General features: G+C 39.9%; 2 protein-coding genes across 2 annotated transcripts in view; both read right to left on the bottom strand.

Annotated features, from left to right (window-relative positions):
- The window catches only part of CHM (CHM Rab escort protein), a 64,041-nt gene that overhangs the window by 38,455 nt on the left and 146 nt on the right, over window positions 1-25,440 (bottom strand). The gene's annotated exons all lie outside the window — the stretch shown is intronic.
- On the bottom strand, window positions 3-25,422 carry LOC135973419 (tigger transposable element-derived protein 1-like). The gene is made up of 2 exons (XM_065556495.1): window positions 22,314-25,422; window positions 3-21,389 (listed from the first exon to the last, which is right to left on the bottom strand). The coding sequence occupies exon 2, from the start codon at window positions 3,669-3,671 to the stop codon at window positions 3,024-3,026; it is 648 nt and encodes a 215-aa protein (XP_065412567.1). The 5' UTR covers window positions 3,672-21,389; window positions 22,314-25,422; the 3' UTR covers window positions 3-3,023.

Here is a 25,440-nt window from a genome sequence, read left to right as displayed (position 1 = left end):
AATAATGTTTATTAACAGTTAACAGTTTATAAAGTACGTGTATTAAATAGAGTAAGAGAGTTACTATGTCAGTGCCATAAAATTTAGCCAAAAAGGCTCACATCTTTTTAGATTAAGCCTTTACACATTCATACTAAAATATCAAATACAAAATTTCAGTGTCAATAAGAGGTTTTTCAATATTATCCTAAGAAACTTACAGAACATAGCCACAGAATTTATTTATTTATTGTTACATTACACAGCATTTTGTCTTTGCAAATACTATTAGCATCTCTTTGTGGAATCTTGTCACCAGCCACTCTCCTAGATGACTTGATATCAGCATTTCCTATGTGATACTGCCTGAAGCTTTATGGAATGCTCAGAAGCGCTAACCTCACTGATACAGACTCTGAGTTATTTGAAAATAACGTTATTTTCACTATACTTCAGCCCAGGAATCAAAGTTGATAAATGGTGGTAGAGTTCTACTAAATACTCTGCCTACATGAGACATCACTTATGGCAGATTAGGTAGATGTTTAAAATATGACTGCATGTTCTCTAGACTCTACTCCCCACTCAACAGGTACTCTGTACATTGCTAGATTCCTTTGAGCATCATTCCTTTGCGTCAGCACTAATTGAAATGAATGGGGCAGTTCACACCACTTACAGCTATTCTTTCAGGTTCTTCTAAAGCAGGAAGATGTAACTGCAATAGTTAGCTTCAAACACAAACTGAGGGCATGTCTTCACTGGCAAAGTTAAAGTGCTGCTGCAGCAGCACTTTAACGAGGCTGTGTAGTCGCGGCACCAGCGCTGGGAGTCCCCACACCGGCACAGCTCTCCCAGCACTATTAAACAAAACAAAAACAAAACAAAAAAAAACCCACCTACCACCTCCACGAGGGGAGTAGCTCCCAGCGCTGGTGCACTGTCTACACTGCCACTTTACAGCACTGTAACTTGCAGCACTCAGGGGGGTGTTTTTTTCACCCTCCTGAGTGAGAAAGTTGCAGCATGGTAAAGTGCCAGTGTAGACGAGGCCTGAGTGTATCTCAGCCATAATAGCTATAGACTTAAAAATTAAAGCTAAAGCTTTGGAGAGCAAAGTGGTAGCACAAAAGAACCTGGTATACCATACTGCCACATACCAGCCCAATTCAAACTCTTTCAAATATTCTCTCTTTCAAATACATCTTTCTTTCAAATATTTTGATTGCCTAGTTACAGGGGACCTAATAAGATTTCCTGTCACCCATACTTAGGAATCATGACTTGATTTCTGTTAGAGCTGCTTAAACTATATATTCAGCTAGAGAGAGAAACTAAGGAGAACTATAGGTCCTCTCTCTTCTCCATTTCCTCAGGCACAATACCAGTTCTACTCTTACAAAAGGACACAGTAAGGTTTCTTCACCTTAGCAACCTGATAATTCACTTCAAATACATCATGTAGCATCCTAAAAGGTTATAAGGACAAGTAGTTACTAACTTTTAAAGCGTGCTAAGGAAATTAAGATCAGCCCTCCTTGAACTGATGTGAGGAACTCTACAAAATTAAGTTGACTTAAGAAGCTAGGTCGACCTGCAGCCACCACAGTATTTTAATAGGCTCTTTGTATCAACACTGCACTCCTTCTATTGTCTGTGCACATCCTCGCCAGGAGTCCCTGCACTGACTTTTGCCATGCTCTCCCTCTCTTCCACCTCCATCTACAGCCATCACCACCAAGCGACTGAAGCGTTGATCAAAGGCGAAAGCCTGGCTGAAGGGCTACCAGCCAGCCTGTGGTGAGAAGCATCCAAGTTTGTAAAGGCACTGAAAGTGTTAAGATCAGCTTAGAAATGTTTTGCTTTTATTTCATTTCACGAAATTTGACTTGTTGTGCTTTGACTTATAATCACTTAAAATCTATCTTTTGTGGTTAACAAATTTGTTTGTTCATTCTACCTGAAGCGGTGTGTTTGGTTTGAAGCGTGTCTTTGTTAAACTGACAAACTCATATACGTTTGCAGCATTCAGTGGGCATAACTGGACACTGCAAGATGGAGGTTCCTAGGGTTGTGTCTGGAACCGGAGATATTGGAAGAATAACCACCAGTTTGGGGTATGTCTGTCCTATTTCTCAGCAGTTTGTCCTGAATTTGATATGGTCAGTTGTGACCCACAAAGGCACGGTTACAGAACCCTACTAACATCTGTAGTAAGGTGAGGCCCTGAAACATAAACCCTTATCAGAGGCCCAGTATGAGGCCTGAAGCCTGACCTAAAATAATGGTCAAGACTTTGCTAACATAAAGCAAAGTTAAGCTGTGAGCTAGAGGCAGGCCCTGCTCACAGAAGCTGGCAAGGAAAGGGCTGATGCTGCAAAAAGAGACATACCTAAAAAGGTACTGGACACCAGATATCAGAACATTTGCATACTTGTACATTCCACACATAACAAGGAACAAGCTTACCCATCCCAATGACAGGGCCAAAAGGGTAATATGATGGATAGAGTTGGTTTGTTCAAACCAACATGTACAAGGTGAGAGGCGGCACCTTACTACGTAGTGGGGTTGCACCTCAATACGTCAAGAGTGATCTTTAACTTATTTGTACCTGTGTATAAGAATGCATCCCTGAGTGGATATCTTTGTCCAGCCTAGGGAGCAGTGGAAAGTCCCGCCACTGACTGAGCTGAGTCCATTGTCAGGGAGCACATATGTACTAGCTAGCAGCACCTTAGCAGCACCTTAGACTTCTATGCCAGGGAAAGCTGGAGACTGTTTCTCTTCAACAATAAATGTGCCTTCGTACCTTACTAGAGTCTGTGGTCATTGGGGCTTCTCTTGGGATCTGCTGTGTCAGCCATCTGTGCAGAGCTGGGGCAGCACACAGAGGGAACACATGCACGCAGCTGATTGATATCAACATTGAACAGAGCAGAGCACCACACCGGGAGCGTCTGACAACAACGTCATTCAAACAGGTAGAACATTTTAATATAATAAATACAGTACGGTATAAAACAGTGTCAATTACACTAAACTTAGGGAAGGGTGGTGGCTGGGCTTTCTTGGGCTGGCTTTTCTGTGGCTGGCTTTTTGGTTGCAGAAGTCTTAAAAAAGGATTTTATCGACATCTGTTCTCCTGCATGAATCTTTGAATGGTAGATCTCCCTGTAGCAAGCCATTGCATCATTGAGAGGCCTGGAGACTTTGTCAGACCATTCACGAAATGAATCCCCACTCTGTATGATTTCCGTCATCTCATCCAGCAATCCAAAGAAACGGGAGAGATTCTTTGTCGTCAGATTTCTGGCTTCCTGCCTTACGTCATCGTCATCATCGTCCTTGCTTTCTTTGGATATCCGTTGTTGGCCCAGTTCAATCAGTTCCTCATTTGTCTGCTCAGCATGAGACTCCAACAACTCCCATACATCATCCTCCTCCACTTCCTTGAAGCCGACATCCTTCGCCAACTTGACAATTTCTTGCTCGACAGCAGGAACAGCATCAAATCCCATGAAGCTGTGGACAGCATCTGGCCATGCACAGTGCCAAACACTGTTCATACATTGCGAAGTGACCTCTTCCCACGACACATCAATGTTTTCCACACCATTCAAGATGTTGTAGGACTTCCAAAACTCCTTTACACTGGGCTTTCCTTCACCTGCCATTTCCTTATTCAGCATGGAGAATGTCCTCTATGGGTAATAAGCCTTGAATGTGGCCAGTGGATGCAAGTACAGTACTGTACAATAGGGGATATGCAGATCAGGACCAACCTAAATTGGAACATATTCCCCTACTGATGAGCGATGGATATCCGAAACAATGGATAAGGAGGAGATGTATACCGGGGACCCCTTGTATAGTGAAGACGCTTACACAGTTAAGTAGACGTAAGGCAGTTTGTCGACCTAACTGTAATTTGAAGCCTGGTCTACACTATCAAGTGATCATTTGTCTAGCTAAGGGATCGGCAACCTTTGGCACGCAGCCCACCAGGGTAAGCCCCCTGGCGGGCTGAGCTGGTTTGTTAACCTGCAGCGTCTGCAGGTTCGGCCGATCGCGGCTCCCACTGGCCACGGTTCGCCGCTCCAGGCGAATGGCGGCTGTGGGAAGCGGTGGCCAGCACATCCCTCAGCCCGCACCAACTTCCCGCAGCCCCATTGGCCTGGAGCCACAATCGGCAGAACCTGCGGACGCTGCAGGTAAACAAACCAGCGAGGCCCACAGGGGGCTTACCCTGGCGGGCCGCATGCCAAAGGTTGCCAATCCCTGAGATAGCTCAAACCCTAAGAAAAACTGAAGACTTGTACTAGATTAAAAAATGCTAAAATATTACGTATTATGTTTAAAAATGTTTTGCCTAGTCTTGGTTAACCCTAGAACCCAAGACTAGATAAAACAAGGAGGATCTAGACATCAAATGCCATATTTTATAGTCTTGAACTCAGGTCTAGTCCATACTTAAAATCTACACCCGAACACCATGGCTATGCCAATCTATCGCTCAATGTAGAAGCGGCTAAATCAACAGGAGAATGCTTCCAATGACCTAGCTACTTTCGCTCAGGAAGGTGGTGCTGCTACACCAACGGAAAAACCCTTCGTCACTGCAAGCTGCATCCACATTATGGGGTGGTGCCGTAGCTATCCCATTATACTCCACATAGTGTAAACATGGCCTCAAGTCCTTATTTAGGGCTAGTTCACATTGAAATCAACACATTATTTGCCAGAATAAAGACTGCTGGATTTGGAACTATAAAATGCAAACTCAATTGCTTCCTTTCCCCTGGGTCCTAAGACATTGATTGGAACACAATTCTTCTACTCAGCTTAGGTTCTCTAGGGCAGTTAAAAATTCCTCCCTTCCTCCTCAGAACTCAATTAGCATTATTATCCACTTTATTCTCAAATTACAAAAATCAGATTACAGAAAAGAGAAAAAAGCATTACGAAATATTTAGCTAGCCTAAATAGAAAAATACTTTCCCTTTCAAACAGCTTCATTTTCCTTGAAAAGTTTCCATTGTCCAGTACAGTTAAATACTAAATACAGTATGCTGTCTGTATAATTTTTAAAATACTCAGTTGCAATCAAATGCCTACACCCAGTCTTAAATATGATCAAATTAAGTACAAAAGTCATATGTCAACAAAATATGACAGCGTCTTCCTTATTCAGGAATCAGCGTGAACCATTGGCTATTCTATTTCAAATCATCATATGCACTGAAGGTAAAATTTCAGATTTTCTTGCAACTTTTTCATTTTTAAGACCTACCACTTTGAGGGATCGTGAAAATTGTCATCTTAACTAGCAAAATAGAAAAAGTTATGAAGATTCAGAGCAACTTTGTAGTGTCACTGACTACTTTACTATGATGAAATACCATGCTATATATGGCTTTTATCTTAGAAAAACAACAGTTGCATACATTCTGGGAAAGTTCATTTTGTTTACTTGACAATTCCATATGCAAAGGGCACTTCAAATAGTAGTCACTGAGCTTCCCTGTAGCAGTGTTTCAAACTTACAAGAAATGTTCCATTCTGTGTGCACATTGAGCCAATTAGCATATTGATGTCCATTTACGAATCATATTATGCATAGGCTTCCAGCTCTTTTTCACTGTTATACCATGCAATATACCAGAATATCTTATTTCAAAAGACAACACCTGTAGTTTATGTCATTTGGCCCCACCACCAGTTTAAGAAGCCTCTAAATCTTAAAGCAATGCATACAAAGATTTCAAGACCATCATTTGCAATCTAATAATCTTATTTTATGTTTATTACCTTACACACACACACCAAACATCCAAAAACCATTTTACAAACTATAAACATGCAGGCTCACCACTGAAGTGCAGCAGCCTCCAAGGATGAAAGTAACATCAATACTAGGTAACTATTTAGCACAGCAGATGACTACTGTATTAAATTGAAAATGCAGGGCTAGTTTTTGATAGACGGAATGTAATTACCCACATGGAATTTGGCTAGAACAGCTGTCCTAAATTGATCTTGAGCAAAATGCACAGGGTTCTTTAATAATTAAAAGTGGTCAAGACCTTGGGTTTACATCTTATCTGAAAAATGCTACACCTCTAGAAACAGTGCACCTAATGCAATACCAGGGGAACCACTTCAGAGTTTAATCAAAGGAAGAAGTACCATCTAAAGAATCATGAACCACTATTTTAGATTTATGCTTGAAATTTCCCATCCAACTACCAATTAAGCCTGAAGAGTTTGCAAGATTTGACAAGATTATAATTTGAGGAGGTATGGCAGGAGTTTTTGTTCTATAAGAAAAGCTAATTACTGTAATATACCCTAAAGATGCCAGGATACAAGCCTCCTAAGTATCAGTTAACATGGCTACTTTCATAAACAACAATTTATGAAATTCCAATTCAAGTACTTAACACCTTAAATGACATGACTATGTCACATCATGTGTTTAAACTGTTTTGAACACACTGACAAACGTGAATGACAACTGACAAATAGGCTGTTTTAAATAATTAGTGGTAGTAAGTATATTTTATTCCTAATTAGTAATATACATGTAGATTAAAAATCTTTTCTTATTTCTTTTGTCCATTTTACATCAATTAACTAAACAATTTACGTAACTTTTCCATGCCAGCTGTGCAATTTATGGATCGCCAAAGTGTATTTCATTAATCATATATTGTCCTGATGCTGCATTTAACATTGTCCGACCTAGATATACACCTCTACCCCAATATAACGCAACCCGATATAACACGAATTCGGATATAACACGGTAAAGCAGTGCTCCGGGGGGCGGGCGCTGCGCACTCCGGCGGATCAAAGCGAGTTTGATATAACGCGGTTTCACCTATAACGCAGTAAGATTTTTTAGCTCTCGAGGACAGCGTTATATTGGGGTAGAGGTAGGTATAGTCTCATAAAAACTTCTCTCTATCAGCTATTCCAGGGTGCTGCAGTTAAGTATCCAATCTGTAGCGCCACCTATTTCTACGTGCTAGTAGTGACAGAAGATGAGGCCAGCACATGGCTTCATGTTTTGCTGCAAGAGACAAAGTGCTAGCAATCTATAAGTAGATAATTTGTAGGCAAGAGTAGTCGCCTGTGGACAGTTGTGGAAGAGATCAAGTTACAAGGGATGCAAACCCACATGAAAAAATAATTAAGAAATACTCTTAAATATTGATTGCTTAGCTGTTTTTAAATTCTCTCCTTATGAAATGGTGGATTTATTTTGGTCAAAGATGACACTTCCTTTTATATTAAAATGGACATAATAGGAAAGACAGTGAAGAAAAAGATACATCATGAGCTATGAAATATTTGAAAATAGCACTGAGAGGTTATTATTAAATGTAAACTTAACAAGATCTCAGAGGGTAGGATTACTCCCCATGCTGCGCTTTAGGATTTAGAGATATTCTCTTCAATTTCTATATGCATCATTGGCCTGATCCAAATCCTGTTGAAGCTAATAGAAAGATTCCAGTTGACTTCAATGGGCTTGGGATCAGGACCCATGTGACAGTGGAGGTCAGCTGAGATACTTCTCAAACTCCCATGAGTCCCCAGATCTCCCCTCTTGAGAACCAAAAGGTTGGTTTTTGATGGAGCATCTCTAGCTGTGGAACTTGCACCTTCTGTTATTACGACAGAAATAGAGGTTTACTTTAAGTACAGGAAACAACACACCTGTTTGATTAAGCATTTGTTCAACTGTGAAGTATTTGTCTCACTAAGATTTTAGTTATACTGCTACATGTAAGAGTGGAGTGGTTATTTGTGCTGTCTAATGCAGGAAACAATGAGATATTGTTTTTTGTTTGTCATATACCTAAATGTCATGGTGCTGGCCACAAAAAAAATCATTAAATGATAAATGCTTTCAAAGGAAACAACCTTGAACTCTGAGGAAATTATTTTCAGCTTTTTAAAATGTATTTACCTCTAAAACTTAAGTCTTACACAAACTCTGTTAATGATTTGGTAATATACTATTTAATATGTTTTTAACAAGCTTTTCAATTTATCTTTAATACTACATTTCAGATCTACAAATTTTAAAATCTGAAATCTGCCTACTTTTCAGGGACATTTATATCTTTCCACTTCAAATTTAAGTAAAAAGCACTGCTTCCTTGTAAAGTATTCTGCAATGAAATTCTAGAATTAAAAATAGTGAAAATAGGAAATTTTCGTGTAAGTTAAGGTGACAGTTTCTTTATTATAGCAGAAAAGTCTGCAGATCTATTACAGCAAGTCTTTCCCCTGCTTGCAGCTCCTTGGAGGCAGAACCAAATGTGTATCACAGCAGGCAACCACAACCATTGGTGCAGTTTTTTGAGGGGACTGGAGGGGATCCCCCTCCACAGATGCAAGGCCTGGGCGACACATGGGGTTACATTCCACTGCCCCCCTCATTCTGCAGGCACAGAGCTGCCCAGCTGAAGGAGGCTGCATCTCAGCTCCACTGTCTCTGCAGTGGAACACCGCCTCCTGGTCCTAGTGCCAGTCATGCTCCCCTTCTGTGTGCTGGGACCCCTCCTTTTTTCTGTACAACAGTGAGTGCCCGCAATGGGTAAGGGGAGGTGGGGGAAATGAGGTGAGGGAGGGTAAGGGTGTGTGTGTGTGGGGGGAAGAGGCAGTGGGGAAGGAAGAGGCTGGAATAGGGCAGGGGGAGGGGAATGTGGGAGTGATGGGCGGGGGATAGAGAATCAAAGGGGAAAGGGGAATCGCAGGGGGAAGCAGGAGCCCAGCATGCGGCATCCCCTCAGCAGGGCTCCCCTATTAAGCAGAACCATTGAACCCTCACCCTGACAAGCCATACCCGCCTACACCTGGACCCCTCCAACGAGCCCCGCATACCCAGACCCCCACCTCACTGATCCCCAACCTGCTGCACCTGGACCCCTACCCCATCAATCCCCAATGAGTCCCCAACACCCAGACTCCTCCCCCGAAGCCCCATCTCATCACACCCAGACCTCCACCACCTTCACCTGGATCTCCCGAGTCCCATTGCCATGCCCCTGCACCCGGAACCCCCGAACGAGCCTCTGAGAATCAGCCTAAATTTCATTAATGGTAATGTGATTCATAAGTAAAAATACATAATACCTGTATATTTATTGTAACTAAATTTCCTCAAAATTATGTATTAAATATGGCATGGTCATTAAGGTGCCAATATCAACTGTAGTTCCACTTACATGAGGAAATAAAAGTTAGGTATGACGGAATTTCAACTCAGCGAGTTCTCACTGTTCAATTTTCAAAGCTGCCCAGTCAAAATCTAGTGCTTCAAAGAGTGGAAAAATTAGGGCTGTCAATTAATCGCAGTTAATTCACGCGATTAAATAAAAAAATTAATCGCGATTAATCAGTTTTAATCACACAGAATACCAATTGAAATTTATTAAAAATTGTGGATGTTTTCTACATTTTCAAATGTATCGATTTTAATTACAACACAGAATACTAAGTGTACAGTGATCACTTTATATTTTTATTATAGATATTTGCACTGTAAAAATGATTTAAAAATCATATTTTTTCAGTTCACTTAATACAAGTACAGTCAAACCCCGCAATAAGGCGCCTCGCCATAACGCGGAATCGCATATAACTATTACAATTTGGCCCCCCTTTAAGACACACAGTAATACAGTACTGTATGTACTGTAACAGTGGTCCCCAATGCCATGATGGCTGCCGGGACATTGATGTGCCCCCGCCTAATGCCAGGCAGGGGAGAGAAGCTGCGGCCCCGTGCCTGCCGGGGACAGAGAACTCCAGGGCTGCGGGCGCCAGTGCTCTCTGTCCCGGGCAGGTGCGGGGCCATGGCCCCTCTCCGGCTTCAAGAGGAGCTGCGGCCCCACGCCTGCCGGGGACAGAGAGCTCCAGGGCTGCAGGTGCCACTGCTCTCTCCCCTGCTGGGCACTAGGGGCACTAGGCTGCGCATATCAATGCACCGCCTTGGGGACCACTGATGGGCTTGAAACCCCGCTATACCGCGACCCCGCATTTAGCACGATGTAATTTTTTGGACCCCAAGCATCGCGGTATAGCGGGGTTTTACTGTACCGTAGTGCAATCTCTTTATCGTGAAAGTGCAACTTACAAATGTAGATTTTTTTGTTACATAAACTCAAAAAACAAAATGTAAAACTTCAGAACCTACAAATCCACTCAGTCCTACTTCTTGTTCAGGAAGCCAGTAAGACAAACAAGTTTGTTTACATATACGGGAGCTAATGCTGCCTGCTTCTTATTTACAATGTCACCAGAAAGTGAGAACAGGTGTTCGCATGGCACTTTTGTAGCCGGCATTACAAGGTATTTACATGCTAGATGTGTTAAACATTCGTATGCCCCTTCATGCTTCGGCCACCATTCCAGAGGACATGCTTCCATGCTGATGGTGCATGTTAAAAAAAAATAGTGTTAGATAAATTTGTGACTGAACTCCCTTGGGGGAGAATTGTATGCCTCCTGCTCTTTGTTTTACCCGCATTCTGCCATATACTTCATGTTATAGCAATCTCAGAGGATGACCCAGCACATGTTGTTCATTTTAAGAACACTTTCACTGCAGATCTGACAAAATGCAAAGATGGTACCAATGTGAGACTTCTAATGATAGATACAGCACTCGACCCAAGGTTTAAGAATCTAAAGTGCCTTCCAAAATCTCAGAGGGACTCTGTGTGGAGCATGCTTTCAGATGTCTTAAAGGAGCAACACTCCGATGTGGAAGCTACAGAACCCGAACCATCAGAAAAGAAAAGATGACGAAAATGAACATGCGTTGGTCCGCACTGTTTTGGATTATTATCGAGCAGAACCCATCATCAGCATAGACACATTTGCTCTGGAATGGTGGCTGAAATATGAAAGGACATATGAATCTTTAGCACATCTGGCACGTAAATATCTTACGACGCCGGCTACGAGAGTGCCATGCGAACGCCTGTTCTCACTTTCAGGTGACATTGTAAACAAGAAGCAGGCAGCATTATCTCCCGCAAAGTTGTTTGTCTGAGCAACTGACTGAACAAGAAGTAGGACAGAGTGGACTTGTAGGCTCTAAGGTTTTGCATTGTTTTATTTTTGAATGCAGTTTCTTTTAACAATTCTACATTTGTAAGTTCAACTTTCATGATAAAGAGATTACACTACAGTACTTTTAATGGGGGAATTGTAAAATACTATTTCTTTTGTTTTTTACATTGCAAATATTTGCAATAAAAATAAATATAAAGTGAGCACGGTACATTTTGTATTGTGTTGTAATGGAAATCAATATATTTGAAAATGAGGAAACATCCAAAAATATTTAAATAAATGGTATTCTATTATTGTTTAACAGCATAATTAGTCGAGATTTTTTTAGTCACCTGACAGCCCTAAAAAAGAAATCTACATCAAAAATATAAAATTGACCAAAATTTACTTTTAGCTTTCCCACTTCACTCAGTTTGATTAGCAACCATTTATTACACAATTTCCCACATGTGCAAGGCTCTTTCCAGTAATTACAATGGACAAGTTTCCTGATCCAAGCAGCTTATAACATATACAGCTGCAACTGTTTGTAGGAAATTCCTGAATTACTCAATCGAAATTGGATCTTTCCACTGTAACTAATATGCTTGTACCAAATTATACAGGACTTTTGTAGCAAAAAGTTTAAACATTTAAATTCAGTTAAAAATCTCTATTAAACAAGTCACGAGAAGCACTTTATAATAAAAAAAAGTGTTGGCGGGAACCATTAAGCAAAGGAATGCAGGAAGCGAGCAGGCACTTTCAATACAAAAGTCTTCTGTAGTCACACAGCTGACCCACTGTAATATATTTTATTTATACACCTCTACCTCGATATAACGTGGTAAGATTTTTTGGTTCCCGAGGATAGCGTTATAGGTGAAACCGCATTATATCGAACTTGCTTTGATCCGCTGGAGTGTGCAGCCCCCCTCTTCCCCCCGGAGCACTACTTAACCGCGTTATATCCGAATTCGTGTTATATCAGGTCGCGTTATATCAGGATAGAGGTGTATTTAAAACACAGTAGAAGCTAATTCTGGGGGAGTTCACTGGATATTCCTAATAGCAAAATCTCTGCAATAGTTAGAACTTGTAAGGCATTCATGTACAGTAACTCCTTGCTTAACATTGTAGTTAAGCAAGGAGTTGATGTTAAGCGAATCCAATTTCCCCATAAGAATTAATGTAAATGGAGGAAGGGGGTTAGGTTCCAGGGAAATTTTTTTCACCAGGCAAAAGACTATACACACACACGCACGTTTTAAACAAAATTTAATACTGGTACACAGCAATGATGATTGTGATGCTTGGTTGAGGTGGATAAGTCAGAGGGTGGGATACTTCCCAGGGAATGCCTTATTGCTAAATGATGAACTAGCAATCGGCTGTGATGAACTAGCAATTGCTGAGCCCTCAAGGGTTAACACATTGTTAATGTAGCCTCACACTCTACAAGGCAGCACGAATGGAGGGAGGGGAGACAGCATGGCAGACAGAGACGCACTGTGTGTGAGAGAGAGATGTACATTGCCCCTTTAAGTACACTGACCCCACTCTAAGTACACTGCCTTTTAAATAGATCAGCAAGTTGAGACAGCAACTCCTGCCAGCAAGCTCCCCCCATCCTGAGCCATGTCGTGTGTCCCCCCTGCCCTTTGGAAATGGAGTAAGTGGGGTGCAGGAGCAGGGGGAGGGGGACACCCTGATATTAGCCCCCTTCTTCCCTCCCCCCCCGCCCCACACAGCAAGCAGGAGGTTCTGGGGAGCAGCTCCAAGGCAGAGGGCAGGAGCAGCACATGGCAGTGGGGGGAGGGACAGCTGAACTGCCGGCAACTGATAGCCTGCTGGGCGGCTGCCGCACAGGGAACTTAGGGGAACGGGAAGCTGATAGGGGGCAGGGCCGGCCCCAGCTTTTTTGCTGCCCCAAGCGGCGAAGCAAAAAAAAAAAAAAAAAAAAAAAAAAGATAAAGCCAATAAAGCCATGATCGGCGGCAGCTCTACCGCGCCGCTTCATTCTTCGGCGGCAATTCAGCGGCGGGTCCTTCCCTCCGAGAGGGAGTGAGAGACCCACCGCCGAAGACCCGGTCATGCCACCCCTTTCCATTGGCCGCTCCAAACACCTGCTTCCTTTGCTGGTGCCTGGAGCCGGCCCTGATGGGGAGCTGCCAGTTCACCCTGGTTCCGAGCCCCCACCAGTAGCTCCAACACGCTGCTCTTCCTGCAAGCAGTGGACAAAGCAGGCGGCTGCCAAACGAAGTTATAAGGGAGCATTGCGCAACTTTAAACGAGCATGTTCTCCAATTGATCAGCAACGTAACAACGAAACAACATTAAGTGAGCAGTTACTGTATTGTGATGACAAGCAATGTGTAAATGCCTAGATTCAAAATGTAACTAGCTTGTGGCTTTTACCAAAAATATATGTCAAGAAACCTAAAGAGGTTTGGGGGGGGGGGGTTGTTTTTGGTTTGTTTGGTTGTAGGTGGTGCTACAGAACAATAAAGCAAGATATTTCTGGTGCTACAGCAGCCGCAAACTGAGTAATTGAATGAAGTATTTAGAAAGGAAAGACAATTCGTGGATTTAAACAAGATCCTCCGATTGGTCAAAGGGAGAAGCTGCAGCACGTGCCTTTTTTAGCTTTTTACCTGATAAAACAGAATTAATCAGCCTCACCAAAGGCTCTGCAAAGTAAGCTGCCACGGAATAAGAGGGAAAGTGCTCTCATGGATTGGAAACTGGTTAAAAGATAGGAAACCAAGAGTAGGTATAAATGGTCAGTTTTCAAAATGGAGAGAGGTAACCAGTGGTGTCCCTCAGGGTCTGTTCTGGGACCAGCCCTATTCAACACATTCATAAATGATCTGGAAAAGGTGGTAAAACAGTGAGGTGGGAAAATTTGCAGATGATACAAAATTACTAAAGATAGTTAAGACCCAGAAGAGCTACAAAAGGATCTCTCAGAACTGGGTGATTGGGCAACAAAATGGCAGATGAAATTTACTGTTGATAAATGCAAAGTAATGCACATTGGAAAACATAAACCTGACTATACATATAAAATGATGGGGTCTAAATTAGCTGTTGCCACTCAAGAAAGATCCTTGAGTCATTGTGGATAGTTCTCTGAAAACATCCACTCCATGTGCAGCGGCAGTCAACAAAGCGAACAGAATGCTGGGAATCATTAAGAAAGGGATAGATAATAGGACAGAAAATATCATGTTGCCGCTATATAAATCCATGGTATGCCCACATTTTGAATACTGTATGCAGATGTCGTCTCCCCATCTCAAAAAAGATATACTGGAATTGGAAAAGGGCAACAAAAATTATTAGGGGTATGGAACGGCTTCCATATAAGGAGAGATAAATAAGACTGGGACTTTTCAGCTTGGAAAAGAGATGTCTAAGGTGAGATATGATTGAGGTCTATAAAATCAGGACTGGTGTAGAGAAAGTAGATAAGGAAGTGTTTACACTACTTCTCATAACACAAGAACTAGGGGTCACCAAATGAAATTAATAGGCAGCAGGTTTAAAACAAATAAAAGGAAGTTATTTCTTCACACAACGTACAGTCAACCTGTGGAACTCCTTGCCAGAGGATGTTGTGAAGGCCAAGACCATAACAGGGTCCAAAAAAGAACTAGATAAATTTATGGAGGACAGGTCCATCAATGGCTATTAGCCAGGATGGGCAGGAAAGATGTCCCTAGCCTCAGTTTGCCAGAAGCTGGGAATGAGCAACAGGGGATGGATAACTTGATGATTACCTGTTCTGTTCATCCCCTCTGGGGCGTCTGGAACTGGCCACTGTCGGAAGACAGGATACTGGGCTAGATGGACCTTTGGTCTGACCCAGTAGGGCCATTCTTATTTTCTTAATGACATGGAATTACCAATGAAGGAACATCAGAGGGAAAAATATAGACAAAGGTTTTGTTTGAAAGTGACTAAGCTGAATACACATGCAGGATAGAATGGCCTCGCACCCAACTTCAGTTCGTCGATCAGATAACCTGGCAGGGTAACATGAGGGAAAACACCACAGCTTCAGTAATTTGCTCTTTTGTTCCCAATGTCTGATGTATTAAACTTAAAAATTGAAGTGAGAAACAAACAGTCAAAGAGAAGTATTCAGGAATATACATATATCAGCTTTCAATTAAAGAAAAATCAAGTGTCAGACAACTGAAATCATGATCAAGTATTATGTAAGGCTCTCCCTAAAGCGGTATCATAAAAAATTATTTTACAGTGATCATAATAAGCATATTTGTTCATTCCACTCCCCTTTAGAAGCGTCTCAGGGCCCATTAACCCTGTAGAACCAACAAGCATGGTTCAGTGCCACTAAAATACTACTCACTACTTAAGAAATCATTAAAATAAAATTAAGTATGATTTAATTCTATTGCTAAATAAATACTTTATTACTCTTAGCAGAACCACTGTTTAAAAACTCACTGGCAATTTATAACATTTTAACAGGTCGTCTCTGCATACAACTTTTCGGTCTTTTGTGTAGTTCCAAAATTATTTTCACGTGATTTACATTATTAGGTTTTATCCAAGTAACTCACCAGAGCATATCATAATTTCAAAGAAATCAGGGCAATGAGCCACGATAACATATACACATGCCCCACACACAAAAAAATATCAATATATACAGTTTTAGCTATACTAAAAACTTTTGCATAAACAATTTGATATCACAGAGTAATGATGCCGAAATTGTCTTGAATGGCCAGTTCTCTTAGTATTTACAACTACAAGAGATTTATACACCAAGGACCACAGGGGTTTGATTAAGGACAAAAATGTCCTGGGAACACTGGATTTGTAGGGATTCTATATATAGCATAATAAAAGCATAAATGCAGACAATATTAAACCAACAGTTCCCAAGATAGGAAAAGAAATGTCACACTGGACAAAATCCACAAAGACAGTTTAGGAGAGCAACCAAAGATGTAGCTATTTTTGTTTGACTTGTATCTGAGTCTTCCAAAACCTCTCTCCCTCCTTTTTCTTCTGCTTCCTGCAGAAAGGCAGGGCTGCCCAGAGGATTCAGGGGGCTTGGGGCAAAGCAATTTCGGGGGCCCCTTCCATAAAAAAAGTTGCAATACTATAGAATACTATATTCTCGTGGGGGACCCTGTGGCGCCGGGACCTGGGGTAAATTGCCCCACTTGCCGCCCCCCCCCCCCCCCCCCCTCTGGGCAGCCCTGCAGAAAGGTGGTCTGATCCTGCACTATTAATGAAGTTATGTGTTCACCCTGCTGCTAATATAGACATCTTTATACTGGGGCTGGAAGCAGGGTTGCAGATTACTGGAGCCTGTGTTTTTACCCCACTTCAGTCTTGGTAGTATCAGGACCCTAAGCAAGATGATCCGAGAAGTAAAGGGTTCACAGAATTGCAAAACACTCATACTACGTGAGGGAAAGGGAAGAAGCAATACAGAATATCTGTGATGGTGTCCTGTGCTAAAGACTTCTGGAGCAGAACCCTGTCCGTTTGAAAAGGACTCTGAAAAGGCTTCAATAGCAGTTGCATTGTCTGAGAAGCTTTTGGATGTGATGTCCAAACTAATCAGGAATTAAATCAGTAAGGGCAAGTACTTACTCAAAGCAGAGACAGCACTTGAAAGGCAGAAAGAGTGACACCTCCAAGGCAGTCAGGTGAAAAAGTCAACAAGAAGACAAAGAAAAGAGGTACCAAAAACTTTAGGTGTGGTTGTGAAAATCAGCTTTGCTTTCTTGACACTTAAAAGGATAGGGGATTACCCACTTACAAAAAAATATAGCTCTGTCCCCTGATTTATAAACATAAATATAACAAGTCAATGCCACTCTGCTAGCCTATCTTTAATTACCATTTATTTACAAAGATGACATCATGAAACTAACATAATATTTCAGAAGTTCACAGGAATATCATATGCTCTTATAAACAAACTAACCCTGTCCAGCTTTTTCCTATCATGTGCCTAAATATTTACTTGGGTAAAACAAGACTGCTTATTTATGAAAAGCAGAGTAATCAAAACATAAGCAGAGAAAGCAAATTATCAAGTTACAGAAAAAAATTCCTGAGGTACATCCTAAAAATATCTTGCAGCAACATTAGGAGTTACTCATTTTTCAAAATTCTCTTTTAGATCAGAATAGCTGAACAGAATAATGTTCAACTTCATAATTCACATCTATAATTTTTAGGTTAGTTTTCCAGGATATATCTTAAAAACCGTATTAGTATCTGGAATTGATTTTTCCTAACACTATACTTACATAAGATAAACATAAAATAAAGTACTTACACCACTCCCAGCATATCGAATAATAAATAATAGATTCCCCTGACAGGACTTTGATGACCTGGCAAAGCCCGAGTGCTTTCAGCCAAAATCATATGAAACCATAAATCACTCTATTTTATAGAATATTTCAAAATGGATTCCTGCTTTCTACCTTGAAAGTCATTTCATGTGTTATTTATAACCAGTGAAGACCAGAATGGAAAGAAAATTGCACAGAACTAGAAAATTTACTGTGACTGCTTTTATAAAGAATAACTTTTTTTAAAAAATTAGAATTACTGGCAGACAAAACATGTGAATACAACCACCTTTTAGAGAACAACATCCTTTATTTTACAACTTAAACAGAAGCTAACACAGGCCTTCTACAATATCAGACAAGTTTAAGCAATGTTAATATTACAGTATATTCCAACCAAACAAGACAACTCAATTTAGGACAGATACTACATCCTTAATCTGTGCTGTTATAATATAAAGGCACTACGTTAGAGATAGCATCAGTCTTAACTCAGAATGGTTTCTACCGTAACTTCAATGTTATTGAATTGGTTTGTCTATAATTTTCTCCTTTTAATCATCGTTTAAAGAGAAGTGTATGAGCCTGAATACTTGACAGTGCCATTCTATCATGTAAATCAAGTAAACAAGTTTATGCTTTTTCTGAAAAGGTGCAATTTTATCTAAGAGCTCATTATGTCCTCCTCCAAGACTAATAAGTATAACCAATATTTTAATATGTCTTAATTCAAAGACTGATCCTGCAAACACATATGAATGTGAATAAATTTACTCAAATGAATAATCCCATGGCCTTCAATGTATCACTCAAGTGAGTAAAGTGTTTGCAAGATCAGGCACCCTGAAATACTATTCTCAGACAGATTAGGAATTCCTACTCGTTCATTTAAAATACAATTTTTTAAAAAGTACAGACTGATCAAATTGGCAGTAATGGCTTATGGAATTAATGACATGTATACCACCTGTTAAACAAATCAGGTTTTTCAATCACTAGATAATTTAACCAAAATAAAAAAAATATACTGCATTCAAAATATAGTGATATGTGAGAGGCTTTGATAGGATGTTAAAAAGCCTGACTTCTTTAATATTATGTCTAAAAAAAAGAACTCACAAAAAAGATGTTGCTATAGCAAGACAAGCTTGCTTAATTTCGTAACCTGGGAAATTCAAGATGTGGTTAGCAGTTTTGTATCCTTTTATATCTAAAGTCCTAAGGAAAGGGGGATTAAGTTTACCTTTACTTTCATAGAATATTAGGGTTGGTAGGGACCTCAGGAGGTCATCTAGTCCAACCCCCTACTCAACGCAGGATCAATCCCCAACTATATTTTTTTTGCCCCAGATCCCTAAATGGCCCCCTCAAGGATTGAACTCACAACCCTGGGTTTAGCAGGCCAATGCTCAAACCACTGAGCTATCCCTCTCCTCCTTTTGAGAACGAAAGTTTTGCTGCTGATTTAGACCTACAGTACAGCCAAAAATAGAGCATACATTCTTATCCTACACAGCTAATTTATTATATAATTTCCTTTAAAAAATGAAATGGATCTTTCCATTGTATCAGGACAAAAAACCTGCTGCATTTAAGTGGTGATCAGGGAAGCCAGTTCCTTCAGTAAATGAAACAACATTTCTCTTTACTTCATGAGTATCATGGTATTCATTCAGAAGCTATGAGGAGCAGAAGGAAAAGAAGTGAAGTATTAGATGGAGAAGTGATGACCAGAATTTAACGTAAGGTTCCATTTTAATTAAGTTCACCATGGGGAAAACAGTTAAATGAACCTGAAATAAAAACAAATTCAAATCTAATGTCACCACTTAATTGAATCACTAAAATTACCAGATGCACAAATTATATAATCAAAAACAGGAAAAGACCTGCAAGGGTAAAAGGTCTTAATTACGAATATCCATTAAAAAGTCAGCATAAATATTTTAATGTTTTACAAAAATCATGTTTTTGACAATTAGATATCAATGGCTACACATTAAAACGTTAACATTAAGTCAACACCAAAAAGCAGAGAGAAACAGAACTAAGGCAATATACTAAAACTTACTACCCACAACAGCCTCTCTCTTTTGCATCTTTTGAACAAGAGCATTTTGGTTGATATTGTTTAGTCATATTGCTATTGCAAAGATTCATAGATTCATATGATGTAAAGTTAATAGGGATTGTTTATCTAATCTGATTTCCTACACAATATTGGCCATAAAATTTCACCCGGAAATTTGTGCATCAAGTCCAGTAACTTGTGGTTGAATTAAAGCAGTGGTTTTCAACCTGGAGCCCAAGGACTCCTGGGAGCCCGCAGACTATGTCTAAGATTTCTAAAGGGGTCTGTACCTCCATGTGAAATTGTTGAGAGGTCCGCAAACGAAAAAAGTTGAAACCACTGAACTAGCACATCTTTTTTAGAAAGACATCGACTTTTGATTTAAAGATTAAGTGATGGGAGAATCCACCACATTTCTTGTCAGCTTTTCCAGATGCCTTACTTCCAATATGAATGTGTCTAGCTAATTAAAATACAATGTATGTGCAATATCTGATATCTTCTAAAGTACCAGAAGGAAAAGGTAACTAAAACAAATAAAACACACCCCCTCCAAGCCATACAAAATGCAGCTGCTAATCTCTTCCTTGTCTTTTGCCCTGACCATAAGGCCCACCTCACTGAATCCTTCCACTGACTCCCTGCTTTCCACCACAACAAACTGTACATCTCTTCAAAGCCCTTCACAACTCTGCCCCTTCCTACTAATCTCTTGTTTCTTACTGTGTTTGCCTCAGCATGAAAGATGCCTGCCTCCAGGACCCATTTTGTCTGCCTCTCACTAAATGCCACCCTCATACATGTACTCTTTCTCCTTCTAACCCCTCTTCAGACCCCCATTTCTGCAAGCAGTCAGCCAGCTAACAAATATGGTAAGGGACACTTAGGGATAGATTATGATTCTGAACTACTTACATATTTTATTTTAAATAAAAATAAAGTTTTAGAGAGAGCTAATCTAAGTAATTTATCTCAGTCCCCTTATCTTCCCCATCTCCATCTGTTTGCTAGACTAAACTATTCAGGATAGGGACTGAGTCTCTATGTGTTTGTAGGGTGCCTAGTACACTATGGCCCTAATCCTACTTCGAGTCTTTGGGCACTAGAAATATACAGGCAAATAAAAGGACCTTGATTTGCTTTGAAAACCCCATGAAATTCCATTCCTACATAATATCTAAAATTCTATATTTGATTATTTTAAGTTTTGTATAAATGCCTATGGCTTAGGCTCTTTTATAAATTGAAATAGATAAGATCCGATAAAAACCCTCAGTTTAGAAGATGAACAGAGTAACTCCTCCTTAATGGCAGATCTATTATATCACTAACTACAGGTAAAAGCTTCCATGCAGCAAGGACTAACAACTCCAAAGGGCATAGCCTTTGTCTTAGAGCACATCAATTACTAATCCACAAAGATTAACCTTCACAACATCAAGGTATTACAAAGATTAAAATCCCTATTTACTCAGTCATATAGCAAAGCCCTAGCTGTACTGTCCTCAGGCAGTTTTCATCTTCTAATAACTTCCAGCATTCAAAATAATCTCCCTTGTACAATCAAAAGTGAAAGAAATGGAGACACCTTAACATTTCAGTCTAGACATGGCAAATTGTAAAACAAATTATTTGCCATATACAGCAAGTCAATCATAAGGTTTATACTTGTTTCTGTGTATTGGGATTTTATGTTAAACATGAGAATGTGATGGTGAGCAGCCATAATTGATTTTAATTACTGAAACCTGAGTTATCTGAAACATCACAGAGTCACAAGAGAAAATGACATGAAGCTTGGGAGATCATCATGATGATGTGGAGGGAACTACAGAAGGGCTGGCTGGAACTTGTGATTTATGGGCAGGAACTAGTTGCTCCCTGAAGTCATAACTCTGCTCTTCCGGGGTCTGAGAACAGAAAAAACAGACTTCCCCTTCAATGCCAGGCTTTAGAAAGCACTTTTAGGAGCTATACAACATTCTGGACTTCTTACATTTTTCTGGCCTTTCTCAGACGGAGAGGAAAGAACTTGCTACTTGTAACCTAACTAAGAAGAGTTGATTGGTTAAAACCATCAGCAACATTTTTCTTCAGAAAGGGAAATATGCAGAGGTGAATTTACTAACAAACTGGAAATTCTGCAGCAACATGAGATGAATGGGAAAACATTTGGAAAATAAATATGTACAGAAATATTAATTATGCATGTAATTTTATTTACTATTATTAATATACCAATTTTTTCTACCTACATCATTTAGGCAGATACTTAGTCAATGTATTTCTTTTAAAAATATATATATATTTATACTATGAGATTTTTAAAGTCAATAGTGCTCATATTCTTGCATGTGCCTAACCCAGGGGTCGGCAACCTTTCAGAAGTGATGTGCTGAGTCTTCATTTATTCACTCTGATTTAAGGTTTCGCGTGCCAGTAATACATTTTAACGTTTTTTGAAGGTCTCTTTCTATAAGTCTATAATATAGAACTAAACTATTGTTGTATGTAAAGTAAATAAGGTTTTTAAAATGTTTAAGAAGCTTCATTTAAAATTAAATTAAAATGCAGAGCCCCCCGGACCAGTAGCCAGGACCCGGGCAGTATGAGTGCCACTGAAAATCAGCTCGCATGCCGCCTTCCGCACGCGTGCCATAGGTTGCCTACCCCTGGCCTAACCTAAGGGTGAGGGAGATACCTGAAGTATACAAGCAAATAGCATCCAACTGGCTATATTCATGCACATTAGGTATCTGTAAGTTAGCCACAACAGAGTAAGAAAAATGAGAGAAACCCTTAGGCTTCAGAGTGTAAATCAGTCAATAACTTACTAGAGTCAGGAAGTCTTTCCCTATGGGAAGATTATTCCATAGTTGGCAGTTATAAGGTATTTTCATCAGAAGCATCAAGTATTGGCCGCCACTGGAGACAGGACATTGGCTTAGACAGACAATTGATCTGAAGCAGTGAGGCAATTGCTTTCCATGTATTTTATGTTATGTGACCATGAAAAGCAATAAAACTCCATCATAGGTTTATACTCTGTACTACCACCATCAGTAGTACTCTGGTTTCTGAGAGGCAAGATGGGTTAACTTGGTCAAACACTGATCTGACTTTCAGGAAAGATTTTTCTTTTAAATTGCTTATACATCACAAATATGCAAATAATATGATTAAGCTTGGCTGCTTTTTAATCACTAAATTTTCACAAGAAACAAGTGGAGTTTTGATATACCCTGACTACCATTCCCTCTCATTCTTCTTCACACTATCTGACCACCAAGAATTGAATGGCCAGGAAAACTATTACAGTTTCTTCATTAGGGCCTCAATCCTGCTACAGAGCTACACGAATAGTCCATAGAGGTCTCTTGGTTGACCCAAGGATCTCGATTTGGTACCTTTAATAGCAGTTATGTTCACCAATGGAAAAATAGCCAGCTTTTACTATTTTTTGCTAGCCCCTATATTAACTAAGAAATCTTTTAACAATAATACATACACAATAGGAATGTGTTTTTTGACTAAACCTTTTAAACAGCAAGTATTCCCAGAATATGCCAGTCAGGTATGTCTATCAATACAAATCTCTCTCTGTTTCTCTCACACCCCCAGTGTAAAGGTTCAGAAGACTGCAAGTTAATTTGAATAGCACACAATAATTTCATAAAAACAGAATGGATGCAAGGATTTTTTTTTAAAATCTGATTTTTTTATTTAAATTAAATATAAGCTTATTTTTAAAAAATAAGCCCCATTAAAATTAAATTGGAAATGAACAGCCTATGCTAAGGCCTAAATTTAAATTATTTTAATAGACCATATATAAATTAAATAAAAATAATACTAAGGAGTATGTGTTTGCTGCAAAGTTTTAAAGAAAGTGAAATCCTGAACTAGTGGAAGTCACTAGCTAAGCACTTTGAACCAGAATTTGTTAAAGTACTAAACCAGCTTTGGATAGCAATAGCCTCTTCTGCGGGTGCAGAAAATATTTTCTTCATGTCAGTTTATTCAACTAGTTCAGGTCAATCACTAATTCATTTAAAGTTAAGAAACCACTGGAAGTTGAAAAAGGAGGAGAGCTTGTTCTCTTCCAAGCTATGAATAAAAACTAGATGTGAGAGGATCAGATCTTCTAGTTCTAAAATCCTGAAGGGCACAGTTTCTGGTCTCTCTCGGTTCAATTCACTAACTAAGTTAAATAGTTTAGATAAACAGTTTTAATACACAAAATATATTTTGATAAAACTTTTTTTAACCTATCCAGAGCATTTAAATTAGTTTATTTTTAAATGATGTTTTATGCTGTTAATTGAATTTGAATTTCCATCCAAAGAACATGACACAAATTGCAAGTCAAAAATTATTCTAGTAAATAAGAAAAGATCATTAACATAATAAGAAATGTAAAAAATATGTGAATAGATGTAAGTCAAGCTATATACTTGGTTAAATAAATATGCACAGATATAGTGTATCCTCCTGTTTTAGCAAAAAGAGGCACCAAGTTTAGTATAAAGGCTATATTTAACTGCAAAGCAACATGTTACCGACCCAGGAGAGTCAACTTTTCATTAGGAAAATAATTAAGTACAAATGTAAAACTTTATTAAAGCTGACTTAAATCAAAGTTTCCTTTTGGCTGATTTAAATCACGGTTTAAAAAAAAAATCAGTGATTTCAATGTCTCTGATTTAAATCACTTCTCCCCAATAAAAAACAACAAACATGATTGCTTACTTCAAAATAGAGAAAAATTACAGAGCTAGAGGGTTCTGATTGAAGAGCTTGGGTCAGAGCAGACTCTGTGAAGCTCCACAAGGGTGCTTGGATCCACCCAGCCAGATTTGATTACAGGATTGGGCTCAAAAGCTGGTGAATCTTAAGTAAAGAGGATATATGGGATGGGAATGATCTTAGTTTTGTACAAAATACAGGAATCACCACAATAGTTTAAGATTTTCTATAATAAGAGCTGTTTCAGCTAGGCCAATATCACCATGGAGTTCCATGAAACAGCAAATATTTAAGCACACCTGCTCTCAGTTATTTGGGCAGAAAATCCCCTTCAAAATGAATACAAAAGGAGAAAATTTTAACCGCTTGTTTTCCTGGTAAATATTTTGCTGTGTTTCAATCAGATATTTAAAAACCACCTTAAATTGCCCCAAAGTAAAACATCAACTATTGTTTATGTGAGTGAAATTTAGAGAGATTGTCAATATCTACCACCTAACTAAGAAGATCCTGTCACCTAAGATTTAATTTTTAAAAGCTTTAAAGGCTTAAGGGTAATATTTTAACTCAACCAGGAGGAAAACGGCTTCGTATAAGTCTGGTCACAGGTGTATGAGCGTCTAAAAAGGCTATAGATACTAGAGGAATACCTGGTTCTGGCACCTACACTTCAGCTCCCCTCTTCCGAGGCACCATTCATGCCCTTTGATTCCCAGTCCTGGGCCCCAACCCACACCTCAGATTCATAGTCCATTTCCTTATCCACCTCCTTGTTAAAGTCCCAGTCCCATTCTTACCTCAGCAACATGTCCACAGCCTCATTCCCTTGATCTCTGTTCCCTAGTAGCAGCACCTGTCCTTGGTCCCAGCACTATACTGTATAAGTCTCACCTAACTCCATCATTCCCCCCCCCCAGCCACCTGCTCAACTCCCCTACTTCAGCCTCGTTGCTCTGATTCCCACCCCACAAGTACAGACCTGGCAACCAGTCCTCCCTTCTCCTTAGCCTGAACTCCTCCGACCGTGCCTGCACAGCTGTCTCCTGCCACCGACCTCAGTCCCCCGAGCCTCCAAGCACCACCTCGTCCCTATAGCTCCACACAGCCCTTGAGACCCCCCGCCTAGCCCCCACCTTTACTGCCCCGCCCACACCGCTCTGCCCCCGCGCCCCAGAGCGCTGCAAGCCAAAGCCCAGATCCGACCCGAGGGTGCGC

This window comes from Chrysemys picta, chromosome 9, assembly GCF_011386835.1.
Source record: "Chrysemys picta bellii isolate R12L10 chromosome 9, ASM1138683v2, whole genome shotgun sequence".
Classification (NCBI taxonomy): Eukaryota; Metazoa; Chordata; order Testudines; family Emydidae; genus Chrysemys; species Chrysemys picta.
Note: the sequence above shows the minus strand (reverse complement) of the source record. Positions and strands in the feature narration are given on the sequence as shown.

Coding starts and splice junctions, on each gene's coding strand:
- LOC135973419 (XM_065556495.1), bottom strand. CDS start 3,671: ATGCTGAATAAGGAAATGGCAGGTGAAGGAAAGCCCAGTGTAAAGGAG.